The 13,432-nt window shown below is 33.6% G+C and overlaps 2 protein-coding genes and 1 long non-coding RNA gene across 6 annotated transcripts; all 3 read right to left on the bottom strand.

Annotated features, from left to right (window-relative positions):
• Positions 1 to 632: 632 nt before the first annotated feature.
• On the bottom strand, positions 633 to 5,158 carry LOC144563152 (zinc finger protein GAI-ASSOCIATED FACTOR 1-like). Of its 4 annotated transcripts, none has more exons than XM_078312564.1 (4): positions 4,903 to 5,158; positions 4,508 to 4,659; positions 3,338 to 3,737; positions 633 to 1,494 (listed from the first exon to the last, which is right to left on the bottom strand). In XM_078312564.1, the coding sequence occupies exons 2-4, from the start codon at positions 4,617 to 4,619 to the stop codon at positions 816 to 818; spliced, it is 1,191 nt and encodes a 396-aa protein (XP_078168690.1). In that variant the 5' UTR covers positions 4,620 to 4,659; positions 4,903 to 5,158; the 3' UTR covers positions 633 to 815. The 4 variants fall into 4 exon arrangements, with proteins under 4 accessions (XP_078168690.1, XP_078168689.1, XP_078168688.1 ...); XM_078312563.1 differs by having other exon boundaries at positions 4,508 to 4,766; positions 4,903 to 5,129; XM_078312562.1 differs by having other exon boundaries at positions 4,972 to 4,978.
• On the bottom strand, positions 1,835 to 3,311 carry LOC144563154 (uncharacterized). The gene is made up of 2 exons (XR_013514271.1): positions 2,873 to 3,311; positions 1,835 to 2,689 (listed from the first exon to the last, which is right to left on the bottom strand). It is a non-coding gene; the product is annotated as an uncharacterized LOC144563154 (long non-coding RNA).
• Positions 5,159 to 8,948: 3,790 nt separating the features above from the next.
• On the bottom strand, positions 8,949 to 12,677 carry LOC144562906 (Survival protein SurE-like phosphatase/nucleotidase). The gene is made up of 10 exons (XM_078312262.1): positions 12,218 to 12,677; positions 11,632 to 11,726; positions 11,410 to 11,477; positions 11,276 to 11,319; positions 11,098 to 11,175; positions 10,633 to 10,786; positions 10,400 to 10,555; positions 10,194 to 10,304; positions 9,725 to 9,793; positions 8,949 to 9,368 (listed from the first exon to the last, which is right to left on the bottom strand). Exons 1-10 carry the CDS (start codon positions 12,571 to 12,573, stop codon positions 9,264 to 9,266), a joined length of 1,236 nt encoding a protein of 411 aa, XP_078168388.1. The 5' UTR covers positions 12,574 to 12,677; the 3' UTR covers positions 8,949 to 9,263.
• Positions 12,678 to 13,432: the final 755 nt, after the last annotated feature.

The following is a 13,432-nucleotide window of genomic DNA, read 5'->3' on the forward strand; positions in this document are numbered from 1 at the left end:
CTGAATCCAATTTATACCTATCACTCACTCCTCAAATTCTAACTACATCATTATGAGCGACTCACAATATTAACTCACATAAAAAGTGACTATCCGCGACGGTATACCGACGTAAAGGTGTTTTTTCTATTAGCGACGGTAGTATCCGCGAGGATATACCAACTATATCGCCCGCGGATACCCTCCCATTATTGTAGTATTAGCTTGGTTCGTTAACAACCCTAGTTTAGAAAATCTACATCACGCATATACTTGAGACAATTAATAAATTCATAGCGTTTTTTTTTTTTTTAACTCTGACACGAATCTCAAAACAAATCTACAATAAGCATTGGATATTTTGTTCCGGCCGGGACTAAATTCAGATCCTTCACTTTCATGCAATAGTCTAAGGTATCCGAGGGGGTACGGATTCTAGTTCAGGTGGGTGAGCCCTTAATTGGATTGATATATATTGGCCGTCTTTATTCCCCTTGCTGTTATTTTGGAAGATAAAATGCAAGATGCCTCTACTGTTTGTGCAAATTTTGACTTGTGAGTTTCTAACATTTTGAAAAGAAAGTTAAATAAAAGTATTTCGGGGCGAAGTAACTCTGAAGAAATAAATTAAAGAAGGAAAGCGCCAAAGCGGCTTTAGATTTGAGAACAAACATAGAAGAATTCTAATATGAAGCATTTTTCTCACATCAAATTCTCTGCCTCTCAAATATATGCTAACTCTTCATTACAATTCTCAACAAAAAAAAAAGTGTAGCTACAACTTAATTAATCAGAGTATATATGTGAGAGAGAGAGAGAGATTAAAGCGCGCGTATCTATCCATGCCATGGTTCCTTGTTTTGATCGAAGGAACTGGTAGAAGCATTCATGCACTGATCTAAACCAGGCATGCTAAGTATTCCTCTCTGAGACAAAGCTCTAAGACCCAAGAAATCTCTTGTCAACACATCACCACCTCTCAACCCATCTGACCCATCAAACCTGTTCACCATTTCATGCAACTGGTCTTGCTGGGAAGTCGAAACCAACCCGAGACCAAAGCCAGAAATGTTTGCATTAGAACCATGAGAAGCCATTTGTGTGTTGTAACCATTACTCATAGTTGCACCCATTTGAGCAGCCTTCTGTAGAAGTGCAGTTGCCGATAAGTGAGCCGAAGAATTACCAACAAGTCCCGTATTTTGACTTGCACTGGCACTTGTTGGGTAAGCAGGAAGAGGCATTGACATGCTTTCCCATGGAGAAATGAATTCTTGTTTCATGCACTGGTCTTGGAGAGTAACTTCATTTGGTGCATTTGTTCTTGCATGCAAATGGGAAAATTGGTTTTGCATGAGAGAGGAAGAGAAGTCTTGAGAAAAGAGAAGGGCTTGTGGGTCTAGTGTACTAGGTATAGGTGTAGGCATAGGAACAGGTAGAGGTGTAGCTTTTGTAGAAGTAGCCTCTTCAGTCAATGCATCACAAAAAGCTCTGTGTGTGATAAAGCTGTCTCTTCTGCATGCGAATGTACTTGTCAGATATATAGAGTGAGAAACAAGATACCTTCAAACATAACAATTGGTTAAAAAATTTAGGGTTTTGGAGGTACAGCCATTCCCAACTTCCATGAGAAAAATGAGGTATGAAATGTGAGATAGATCCATTTTTTTTAGTGATGACTGATGATGAATTGCTTGAGCAATAACATCTATAATTATTAATTTTATAAGATGGTGGGATATGGTCCATATATGGAAGAGATAGAAGACAGATACAATATAGCATCAAGTGATATAATATTTTTTTCTACTTCAAATTCCAAAAAAAAAAAAGGTATAGGAATCTTTTTGCTTCGGCTTCGGCTTCTTTTCAATCCTTATATGGTAACCTTTTGTTCTATTTCCTCAAAGCGTACGCTAGCTTTAGTACATTTTTGGCAATTCTGTGTCCAGACAATGAGATAAGTATACAACAAAATATAATCCTTGGCTCCTAATTGCTTCAATTAATGAACCGCAAAAACAGGATTTATGTACAAGTAATTAAATGCAAAATCAAATAACAGTCGGTATTTTCTTTCAATTTTAGGTGTTTTAATTTTCAAAATTGATTACAAAAACAAAAATATATTTCCGGGTAATTAATATATGATTTTTTTTTCATGGAAAGATGGAAATTAGTCTGAATTAATAGTAAGTTTCTCACATGTATGTTTAAATCAATGAAGCGCCATATCTTTTTCTATTATACAAAAAAGAAACAACATCTACATGCATGCTCATATATTATTTGAAAAACATTGTTTTAACGAGTCGAAAATGTAAATGACCTTAGGACTTTTCTATTTAAACAAAAAAACAAAAAGCATTCCGTTTAAAATATAATCAATGCAAGTATTTTGCTTCTTTCATTATGTAATGCTGAAACCCCACTATTTATGGTTTTGGGGATAAATTTAAGGCACTCTATCTCTGAAATAAAAATGGACAGTTGCTGATAAAAAGCAAGAACTGGTACCATGTCATGTCCTTTCTAAGTGTTAAAAGTTGATGCTGTCAAAAACCAAGTACGTAAAGTGACATGACACCAACATATAACCAGACTGCTGATCGATATAACATGCAAAGTTATTTTAGCTTCAAATTCAAAAATATTTAGACAAGGAGACTCGCGGCAAAAAGAATGTTTCCAAACCACTTCAAATATCTCTCTAATTAGGTGTGTTTGGATGAAGACTTGGATTAATGAGAATAGTGAGCTAACTCAAATTTGAGATAGTGAGCTAACCCAACTTGGCGTCATTTAAAAGCTCCCCCAAACGCACTATTCTTTGTCTCAAATTCAAAATAGTAGCTAACTCAGGTTAGCACTATTCTGTCTCATCCAAACGGACCTAAAAAAATATCAACCCTCAAGAACTTGGCGTCATTTAAAAGCTCAACAAAGTAGCTTGTTAGTGTCATAAAAAGCTAAGTTTTTCAAATGAAATCATGTAAAATTTTTAACATATTAGTGCATGAATCAAAGAAATAATTTACAAGCAGAAAAAGTAGTATTCTAAAAATAAATTTCTTAATTATTTCACATTGTTCAATAGTAAAAGGCTTTTAAAACATATAATCATTAAAACTCAAAACTTGTCAGGTCCCTAATTAACAACGTTGGTGCATTTTGTATTGGCAAGGTGGCAAGTAAAGCACAGCATCATATATGTATACTTAATTATCCAAAGTACTTCATCACAACAAAAGTTCCAAATAGTAATCAAGAATTAATGCTAAATTTCTAACATGTTAACATAGAGAAACATTATCAGAACAAAGGAACAAACCAAAATTAGAAGGAAAGAAAATTTTACCTAGAGAAGATAGTGCCACAATCACATTTATACTCCCTGGTGCCACACACCTTGCTATGCGCCTTCCAATCGGATTGCACCGCGTACTTCTTAGAGCACTTCTCACACTTCCATTTCTTCTCACCGTGCTTCCTGAAGAAGTGTTTTTTTATTCCGGTTAGGTCGCCTAGAGCACGAGACGGGTCATGGTGCACGCATGTCACCTCAGGACAGATGTACACCTTCTTTCTAATCAATTCCTTGCTGGGTCTCTGTTTGAGCTTCCATGGCAGGTTGTGGCCTCTCCTGTGGAGTTGGAGATTTTGATCTCTTTGGAAACCCTTGTTGCAAATCTCACAAACAAACCGGTTTGTGGTCATTAGGGTTTTTGGGGACAGAGCTATCACTTCTGCTGCTGGGTCTGCCATGGAGGAAGAAAAAATGTTTAGAGGGAATTATATAGTATGCTTGTTTTGATAGAGATAAGACACTGAGCAAAGAGTTTATTTAGAATTTGTAGGTTTTTTGTTATTTTTATTATTGGGACTGACTGATTTAATTAAGAATAATTTAGTATGAAGCTTAAAAAACTGCCACAAGGATGGTAGTTGTTCTGTTTTTTCAAAATTACCACCAAAAGATTTGATTTGATAGGAAATCTAGCGATCTATCTTGTACTGCACAAAGAAAAAGGGATGGTGAAAGGACTTCAATTATTTTCATTGGCTTTCTTACAGAAACAACTATCTTTTTGAATGAAATGATCAAATGGTACATCTTATTAAAAAAACACTCAGGAAACCAAGAAAAATAAATAATTAATAATATGAGAACAAGAAGAAAAGTGATCACTTTTGACTTTTGTATAGACAGTTAGAGCAAAGCAAGAGTTAAAAGGAATTCAAGTTGCTTTTCCTTGTAACAGAAAACTTGTGAGGAATTAGTAGTGATAGTGGATGCATTGAGCAATTTGTCTTGTTCCCAAAATAAAAACCACTCAAAGACAAAAAAGGTAGACAAAAGAAGTACAGAAAACAGACAAGCTTTTATTAAAAAAATATTCTAGGTTAATTAGCAAGAGAATTTAGCCAAAAGAACTCATGAAAAAAATATTGATAAATATAAATTCTTTTCATACAGATGGAGAGGGAGAGAGAGGGAGAGAGAGAGAGAGAGAGAGAGAGATGTGACCTGGATTTCCTGGGAGGCTTCTCTTTCTCTTGTTATTGTTTGGTGTTGGATTGGAAGAAGAAGGAAAGTCTGAAACTGAATCAGGATTGGACATGGTTGTGCTCATTTCCATAATTAAAAGCTTGTTGCCAACTGAGCTGCCTTCGCATGAACTACACAAAAGAAGCACTCCTCTTAATTTGTCATTCCCAGCAAACTTGCATTAAATGGAAGCGTTTATTAAATGATGAAGTAGACATCTCAGGGATGTATAGTAGATCTGCAGGGGGGGAATAAATCATGCAATACAAAGAGAACAATCAACAGACGATATAGGAATTCATTTAATTCCAGTTGAGTCCTTGCTCCAGCATTTATTAGGGGTCGAAATTGGCAAAACAAATGGGTACCTCTACCTTTAAACAGTATGGAATGATGGAAAGCTAGACCAGACCCCCAATTTAATTATTTCTTGCAAGGCTTGCTCTTCAATTTTTCAGCAAGCTTCGGCTTATATCAGAATCAGAGCATCATGGCCATGAAAGGAAAAGAAACAAAACTCTTAAACAACAGAAGATATAAGTACAGATGAGTTTCAGGCTTTAGAGGAGAAGGTGGGAAGGATTAGACTGTAAAATGAAGAGAGAGAGAGAGAGAGAAAGGAGGTGAAGCAAGCAAGCAAGGAAACACTTGTCCACTCAATTTTCAGAACCCATCTTGTTAAAACCTCTCAATTTCTAAAAAACTGGATAAAAATGTTTCAAGGAAGTCTATTCTCTCTCCTTTGGACATATGAAAAATGCAGTCTTATTTGAATCAAAAAATACATCATTATACAGTCTTATATGAAAAATGCAGTCTTAGTTAGTTTTAACACACACAAAAGTATTTATAATTTTAAACTATATTTTTTCATATCTAACTTTTATTATTTAATTTTTCTATTCAATTTCTATGGAAAAAGATGATCTACAAACTTTATGCCAACTGATTGTAATTTATTATTTTTAAATTAAATAAGTTTTTATGGACTCACAAGATTTTTTTTATACTATTAGAGTGATTCTAGTGTATATTTAATGATCAAATTTAAACTTAAGTGATGTAAAAAAAATCTCTAGAAAAGAGTACTTTTTGACAATCTATTGATTGGAAATTCTTCGAAAAATATATAGATCAAGATATTAGAATGCTTTCCTAGTGAATAAGATGTTATATTATAAAAACAAATACTCCAAGTATTATTATTGTAAGATAATGTTTCTTGTCTTTCATACTTAATTGTTGTTATTAGAATGCATTCTAAAGTAAGATTTATATTAAATCTTGCATATAGGCAGGATTACTCTACAAATAAATAACAAAAATACTAAAAATCAAACAAACAAACCATTAAATGCAAATGTTTTACCATTTTCTATATGCATGAATAGATAATTATATTTAAACTTGTCACAATGGTTACAAATAAAAAAAACAATGGTAGAAATTAGATATATGAATAAATTGTAGTAAATCTCTTCGTACCCATAAATTAAAATAATAATATGGCAATCACATATTCATTTTTATATTTGCATCTAATAGTCAAGCATTGGCATTAAATTTTATCCATAAGAAACATAAGATGAAAATAAACAAAAATTAAACAAATTTGAATCTTTTACATTTTTAGCAACAATCAACATCATGGTTTTGCAAGAAAATGGAGACGTCCTTTTGTCAGACACTGGAGAGGAAAATATATGATCACTGTTTGCTAGGCTCAGTCTGACGGAAACTTTCTGTCTTTTCCTTTGTCGACCTTGCTGTGTAAAGATACTCTTGCAATATTTTTCTAATTTGTTTTGAACTCTTTTGAACTGTTCTTTATTTTTGTTTTGTTTCTCTTTCTCCTTTCAATTATAGACTTATTATTTTTTAGAATTCAGATCATCTCTGCTGTCCAGCGTGTTCATCTGATCCAACTATCTCGTAATCTGTGCTCAAATTATTGTACTAACTCCTCCTGAGCTTTCTTTTTTTGTTTGGGATATAGACCATGCAAAAATAAAAATATATATATATATATATTTTAAAGAAGTGCACATAACATATTGTCAAGTGCACAAGTCCCATGTACGATGCATCTCATTTCGGGTAATTATAGAGCTCGGTAGATTTTACTAATTAGTAATTTTATTTTAATTTTAAATTTTAGATGATAGTTTCATTTATAATTTTAGAACGGTATAATAATTTTATGGATAATTCTTTTTTATTTATATTGCTTTTTAAATGTATTGTTGGTAAAAAATATTAATTCTTACTCGCTCATCAATCTCAGAAATTAATTTTAGAACGCTAAAAGTAATCATCCTTAATTGCATGATTGCAGTGATTTTAAAATTAATTTAAAATTAATTTCATAAATGCAGTGCTTTACGAAAACGATAATTGTATTAACCTGCAATCACATGAAACATTCGAGTACATCTTTATGTATTTGTAAGATTAGTTAAAAGAGGATAATATATTGTTTCAAGGATAATTCGGACAAAATTCTCGGTAACCCAAATCTCATTATTGAAACCTATAATTTGCATAAATTTCACCGTTCGCTATTTTTTTTAACCGTGGGTAATTTTGCCATTGACGAAGGTACCAGACAAATTTTCGTTTGAATAGGGGTGACCAGTGACATGGTATTAAAGGACAAGGTTTTTCACAGTAAAAAAAAGAAGAAGAAAAGGGAATCATTTTCATCTAAAATTAATCCGTTTATGATCTCGCCGATGTTGTTTGAATAATAATTATTAAATAACTTAAAGTTTTTGTTTTTTTTCAAAAATAGATATAACTTTCCATAAATTAAATGTCCTAAAAGGATCACAATATTTTCTAGATTACATAGAAGTGACTTTTGAACCGGGATCAATAACTCAGAATCTAAGCATTTTTATTTTTTTTCAATAACACATACAGAAATATATTAATTTTTCTTACGGCCGCGAAAAATCCGACCTGAAAAATATTAATCTGAGTTATTTGTTACAGTCTTTCTAATAAATCAAATTATATTGTATTCCATCTATTTTCAAAGAAATATATCCAACATTTCTAATATTTCAATACAAAAAAAAATTTGTTTAGAAAAAAAATGAGAATTTCAATTCCAGCCCGTGGAAAATTTCCACGGGTGGGGTATTTTTAAAACTTTTGCTAAACTTTGGTTATTATTATTAAAATAATTTTTTAATGGGGTAAAAATAAAAATGTCGGTTATATGACAGTATGAGATATACTAATAATCACATTGACTTGAAAAACCATAACAAATCACGATTATCAAGATAAAAATAATCAGATGCAAATATGTTCTAGTTGTTTAAATATATTATTTATCAAATTCGATGTAACTTGAGAATCGATTGATGATACATAGCTTATCTAAACCGTATAGTATCTACCCATAACTTTTTAAAATCTTGAAAATTATGTTCTTATTTATTATTGCTATCAAATAAGTTTATTGTCCTTCTAACATCCATCTTTTTATTTTTGTTTTACCTCGTCGCGGTCTTAACCTCATTTTGGTATTAATGGTTCAAATCTAAATTGCAAACGCTCAATTTGGTACTGTCCCTATTCTTTGTCAAAATTAATGACCGCATGTTAGAACTTACAGAATTCGAGTTCGTTTTATTCAAAATTACAGACAAAAAACGAACACTTTGAAGGATTAATAAAACAAATGTATTAAGAAAGCGATCAATTGCAAAAGTTGAATTCTCCAACAAGAAGAATCACATTTTAATTTGTAGATGAAACTTAACAGTTGAAATGTCAGCGTCAGAACTCTTAAAACATGGAACGAAAACTGAGGTGGCTGATTGAATGCTTGTTATAGATCAGCGCGATGAATATTGATTTATTAGGTCAACATAGAAAGGATCCATAATCAATATTTAATACATCAATATCATATCATGGGGCGGCAGTCTGTGAGCTTATCATGTCTCTGTTTGATATTTTTTTTTTATAATAAAAAAGAGAGACAGATAAACGGATCATAATCAAATAACAATTGTCATGAATACTAGTTTGGTCTCTGTCTGGGGCTTATTTAATGATATTTTACGGTCCAAAATGGGGACCGTACAGGGGTCATGGACTCATGGGTCAAGGTAAATGCTTCCTTACCTAACTGGGGTTAATTTAAAATATATAAACTTTCGGATTAAGAATTTATTTAATTGGAATCTGGCAATCAATACTCGTGTATGATTGCATTTGGTTTGGTATCTATTTTAAAAACCGGGATCAATTTCAAGGCATTAAAACTATTGGTGAAGCTTCGAAACTGTTGGTGCAAAAGAAGGAAAACCATTATAGAAAGATCCAGTTGCAATTAAACACAGAATATGTTTTGATTCCACGAGATTGAAAATACTATTTGTTACATGAAATTAACACATGAAAATAATAACCAAACCAATCAAATAAGAAATTGTACACACCATACAACCTCTCAGAACAAAGATGGAAGTACCTAGCACCACATGCTTCCACCGTTTGGACTAATATAACGGGTCAAGCATCGGTTAAATTTAAATACAAAAACAAAGGAAAGATAAATAAATAACAAATCATCTGTTAGATCAAGCTTGAAAAACACTTTCAAGGAGAATAAAACAAAACAAACAAACAAAAAAGAACAGAAAGAATGAAGCATCGAAAAGAGAAAACCTATGGAGATTGTTAACTTTGTGTTAAAGGAGACCACCAAGTCAGGTTTTCAATCTTCTTCATCTCCTTTGAGAATAGAGGTGAGCCAATCAGAAGCTGACACCTGGATCTCAGGATGCATGCGCAGTTGCATATCTAGCGGAGTCACAGATATCTGTTTGGAAAAGCACACAACAAAGCTCATTAGAAGCTTCCTTATAAAATGATATAAAGAGATCTGACCGCATCTGGTGACAGTACAATCGTGGAAAGCTGGTACTATTATTAGAACCACATTATTGATCTTATAAGAGAAACTGATTTTCGATCTGATATCAAACCATCTGATTTTAATTACACAGCTCAGATTCGTAATGGTGGTATTAGTAAGACACACTGTGCCATCACGATGATGGCAGCACATGTGAGTTATTGGGACATGGTCTGGCCTGTGTGGGTCCATTTGCGCATGCTCACATTTATGCGCAAGTTGTGTAAGAGGGAAAGGAAGAGAGAGAGAGAGGAACGTACAAAGCCATTTTCAAGAGCCACATAATCAAGACCACCATCTAAACCTTCATCCTGCTGCTTCTCAACAAGCTGGATTTTAAAATAAAAACAAAACCGTAAGATCTTTATGAAATCATACAACAGAATTTCAGCAATAATCATCTGGCATATAAGCTAAATAATTTTTAAGTGAAAGACCCAGAAAAGGCCATGACGTTTAGTGATCCCATATTAATAGTTTCAGCAACAAGCATATTACTCTGCAGTACGAGTATGTAAACTAGTACTGGTTATCAGACACCAACCATGCCAAACCAGCACCGCAATTGTGATCCCATATTAATAGTATTATTTTTTATTTTTTATTTTTATTTCTGTACTTCTGCAAAGGACATGTTGTTGACTGAAGCCTCATTTAGACATGCAAAAAAACTCAGAAATAAAAAAAATGTTCTATGTATGGGCGCATGTGAGTGTGTGGTCTGCCTACCTCAAGGCGAAAGAGCTTCTTAACAACTTCTTTGGTCTCCGGCTTTCCAGCAGAAGCCACAGACTCCACCTCAACGTTCTTTCTTTGTGCATTTGCTCTCCTAGCAGCACCCTAATTTAATTGATGCATCATGTTTGTAAGTGTAACATTTAAATGATACAAGCTTTTGCATAAAAGAACACATAAATAAACAGAAGAATACTGACAGCAGCAGAGGCATCCCTGCCGAGCTGAGCCAGCTGGAGGCCAAGGCTTTGGTGCATAGCCAGGAACTGTGGGGCCACAGAAGGAGGCCTGTTTGCTGATGTGGCTTGCCAGCTCAGCATTGGTCTCCATTCACTCTGCTTTGTTATCCTCACTCCCTGTTAAAAACTAATGGAAATTTACTCACAGCAAAGAAAAAAGAACAAATTAGTGCCAAAATTTCTAAGGTAGATACCTTGTTTGTAGAAGGGGAAGCAGGTATTCCTATATTCAAAAAACAGCTTTTGGGAAAGTGTCCCTTCTTGACATCTCTTATAGCTGCTTGAATCAAAGGCATACTAACATTAACTGCATCCTTCAAATCGGTATCTTGACTCTCATTTTTCTTCCTAGAAAGATATAGTGAAAAATGTGTGTCAAGTCAATCGTAGTTCAAAAGGAGTGATTGCCAAAATATAAATATATATATACATATCAAGGCATAAATATATTGGAAATATTTCCGCTGTACTTCTACTTAAGACATTATAATATAACAACATAACAACTAATTCTGCGGTCCTCAAGTTGTAGTCCAAAAGGCATGATTGCCAAAAGATCAACACATAAATTATTGTAAATGCCTCCAGTGGCACTTCCATTGAATACATTATGATTTATGAAGAAAAGAAACATAATAATTGAAGGGGAAAAAAAATACCATTTCAAGGAGATGGCTATTGCTGGAATGCCACACATTAAAGCCTCTTTTGCACCAGCAACTGCACCTGAGTGGAAGCTAAATAAAAGAACAATGATTGCATAATTGGAACAAAGAGATGGCAATTTGAAACAAAACAACCAAGGCATAAATATCAGTACATAAGACATAAATGTACCTCTCATGACCACAAGATGATCCCTTGTTAATACCACTTATGACCTGAATTTTATTGCAGAAATAGCTTAGAATTCAAATAATATACATCATAATTAATTTCAGAAAAGACAACAAAGATTTAATAGCACATACCACTGTTGGTTTAGACCAAGAGAACAAAGCAGCAGATAATGCTAAAGAAACACAATCAACAGGTGTCCCTATTCAACAAAGGGTAAAAAGAACAACAGAATTAATTATCTAATATTAATTTAAAGCTCATTTGGGTCTGAATGGTAGGCCACTCAATTTTTTTTGTATGAAACAAAGTAATTTGCAAGAGTGCACTCTTTGAATTGTAACTAAAAAAATTACCAGAAACTTGAAAAGCTTTGGCACTGCTGACTTCTGTAGAAGTTGCAACAACTGTTTCTCCAACTGTAATTGAGTCACCCGATGCAAATTTCCCTCTTCAAAAACAAAACCACAATAAAACATTAAGAACAGTAAAGCACTTGACCAGCTTGTATTGCATCTTAGTATGATTCGTCAAGTACTTGATAAATTTTTACTTTTCAGTCAAATACTCCTCCGCCTAAACAGATGAAAATTTAAATTGATCTTGGTTAAAATCATGGCACCAATATTACAAAACTTAAAACTTCAATTAGCCATTGGTGAAAATGGAACCTGATTGATACATTGAAGTGGATATTGACAAGTAAGCAGGTGGCTTAATTAGGAAATAATGATAGTTTCTCTATCCAAATTTGTTGTATTCAGTCTTCAACCATAATTAGTTGCACTTCAATTGATATCTTAGTTGCACAGTTTATCTGAATGTTGGCTCTAAGTGGTCCACCACTGAATACATGTCAAGGTACGAAATTTAAAAATTGCAAACTCGTCTGAATTAACAGTGAAAAATATAGGGACTAAAGAATCCTAGAAATGAACTCACGACTCAGGCGCGCATACGCTCACGTCATACTGGCCGGTGCTGACGAGAGCGGTGACGAGAAATTCAAGCCCGGCCGAGTTAATTCCATCTGCACACGTAACAAGCACGATCGGTTTGGTCTCGCTGACAGATTGTGCCACGTCAGCGGACGAAGACTCGACTCCCGGCGACTCTTCGACGGGAGAGGCGGTAGCCTCGCCTCCTTTCGCCTCCTCTGAGGTCGGTTCGTCGGAGGTAGCCTCCGGTGGGGAGGCGGCGGCTCGACGGGACAGGAGAGCGGACTGAAGATCGGAGACGAGAGATGGGGGTACGAATTGGGGGAGCTTTGGGGGATCTGAATCGGAGCTCATGGTCATGTACAGGGAGAGAGATAGAAGATGGAGAGAGAGAGAGAAGCAATGTGAGATGGTTTGGGATTTTCCCCGTCGAGGAAGGAACTGTTGTCCTTTTCCTTTCTTTTTTTTTCTTTTTTTTTTCCCTCCCGATTTTCTTTGCTTTTTTACTTTTATTTTTATTTTTTTCTCTTACTTGTACCAAAAAAAAAAAAGGATGTGCCATAATGCTCTCCGTATCCGTTTTTATATTTTTGAATTTAACAACCGCATTGCCTATACGAATACTTAATTTTAATATTACTACAAAATTAATATATTATTTAATAAAATATTTTTTCATTAGAAAATAAAAATAATATAAAGTATTAATATAAGTCGAATATTTAGCTATTATTGAACAAAATAATATTTCTCATGTTAGATTTATTATGTCATTATAAAATATATATTTTGTTAATAAAAATTAATCACTAACTTAACTGTTTTTTAATAAAAATACCAACAAAAAAAATCTCTTCCAAATCAAACGGATAATAAAATTTAAGTACTAAAATCATCCTCATCTATATTCGTATACGTACAAATGGATATAAAAAACAAAATACAAATAATCCAGATGTGGATGTGCACAAACATATATTTTAAAGATTAAAAGGTTCAATCTGCTTTTAAAGATTAAAAAGCACAATCATATTTGTATCTGTATCTGCACCTTAATATTTGAATTTGCAAAATCCAAATCTGAATATGGATGGATAATATGCAGATCTAGAGCCATTGGATCTTAGAGATGGAGATCCAATCCACAACTACTAATCTCGATTACATCAGCTATAGAAACAAAATTCACAAGTAATCCATTTTCAAAATGAATTGATGA

Source organism: Carex rostrata, chromosome 12 (assembly GCF_964058835.1).
Source record: "Carex rostrata chromosome 12, lpCarRost1.2, whole genome shotgun sequence".
NCBI lineage: Eukaryota > Viridiplantae > Streptophyta > Magnoliopsida > Poales > Cyperaceae > Carex > Carex rostrata.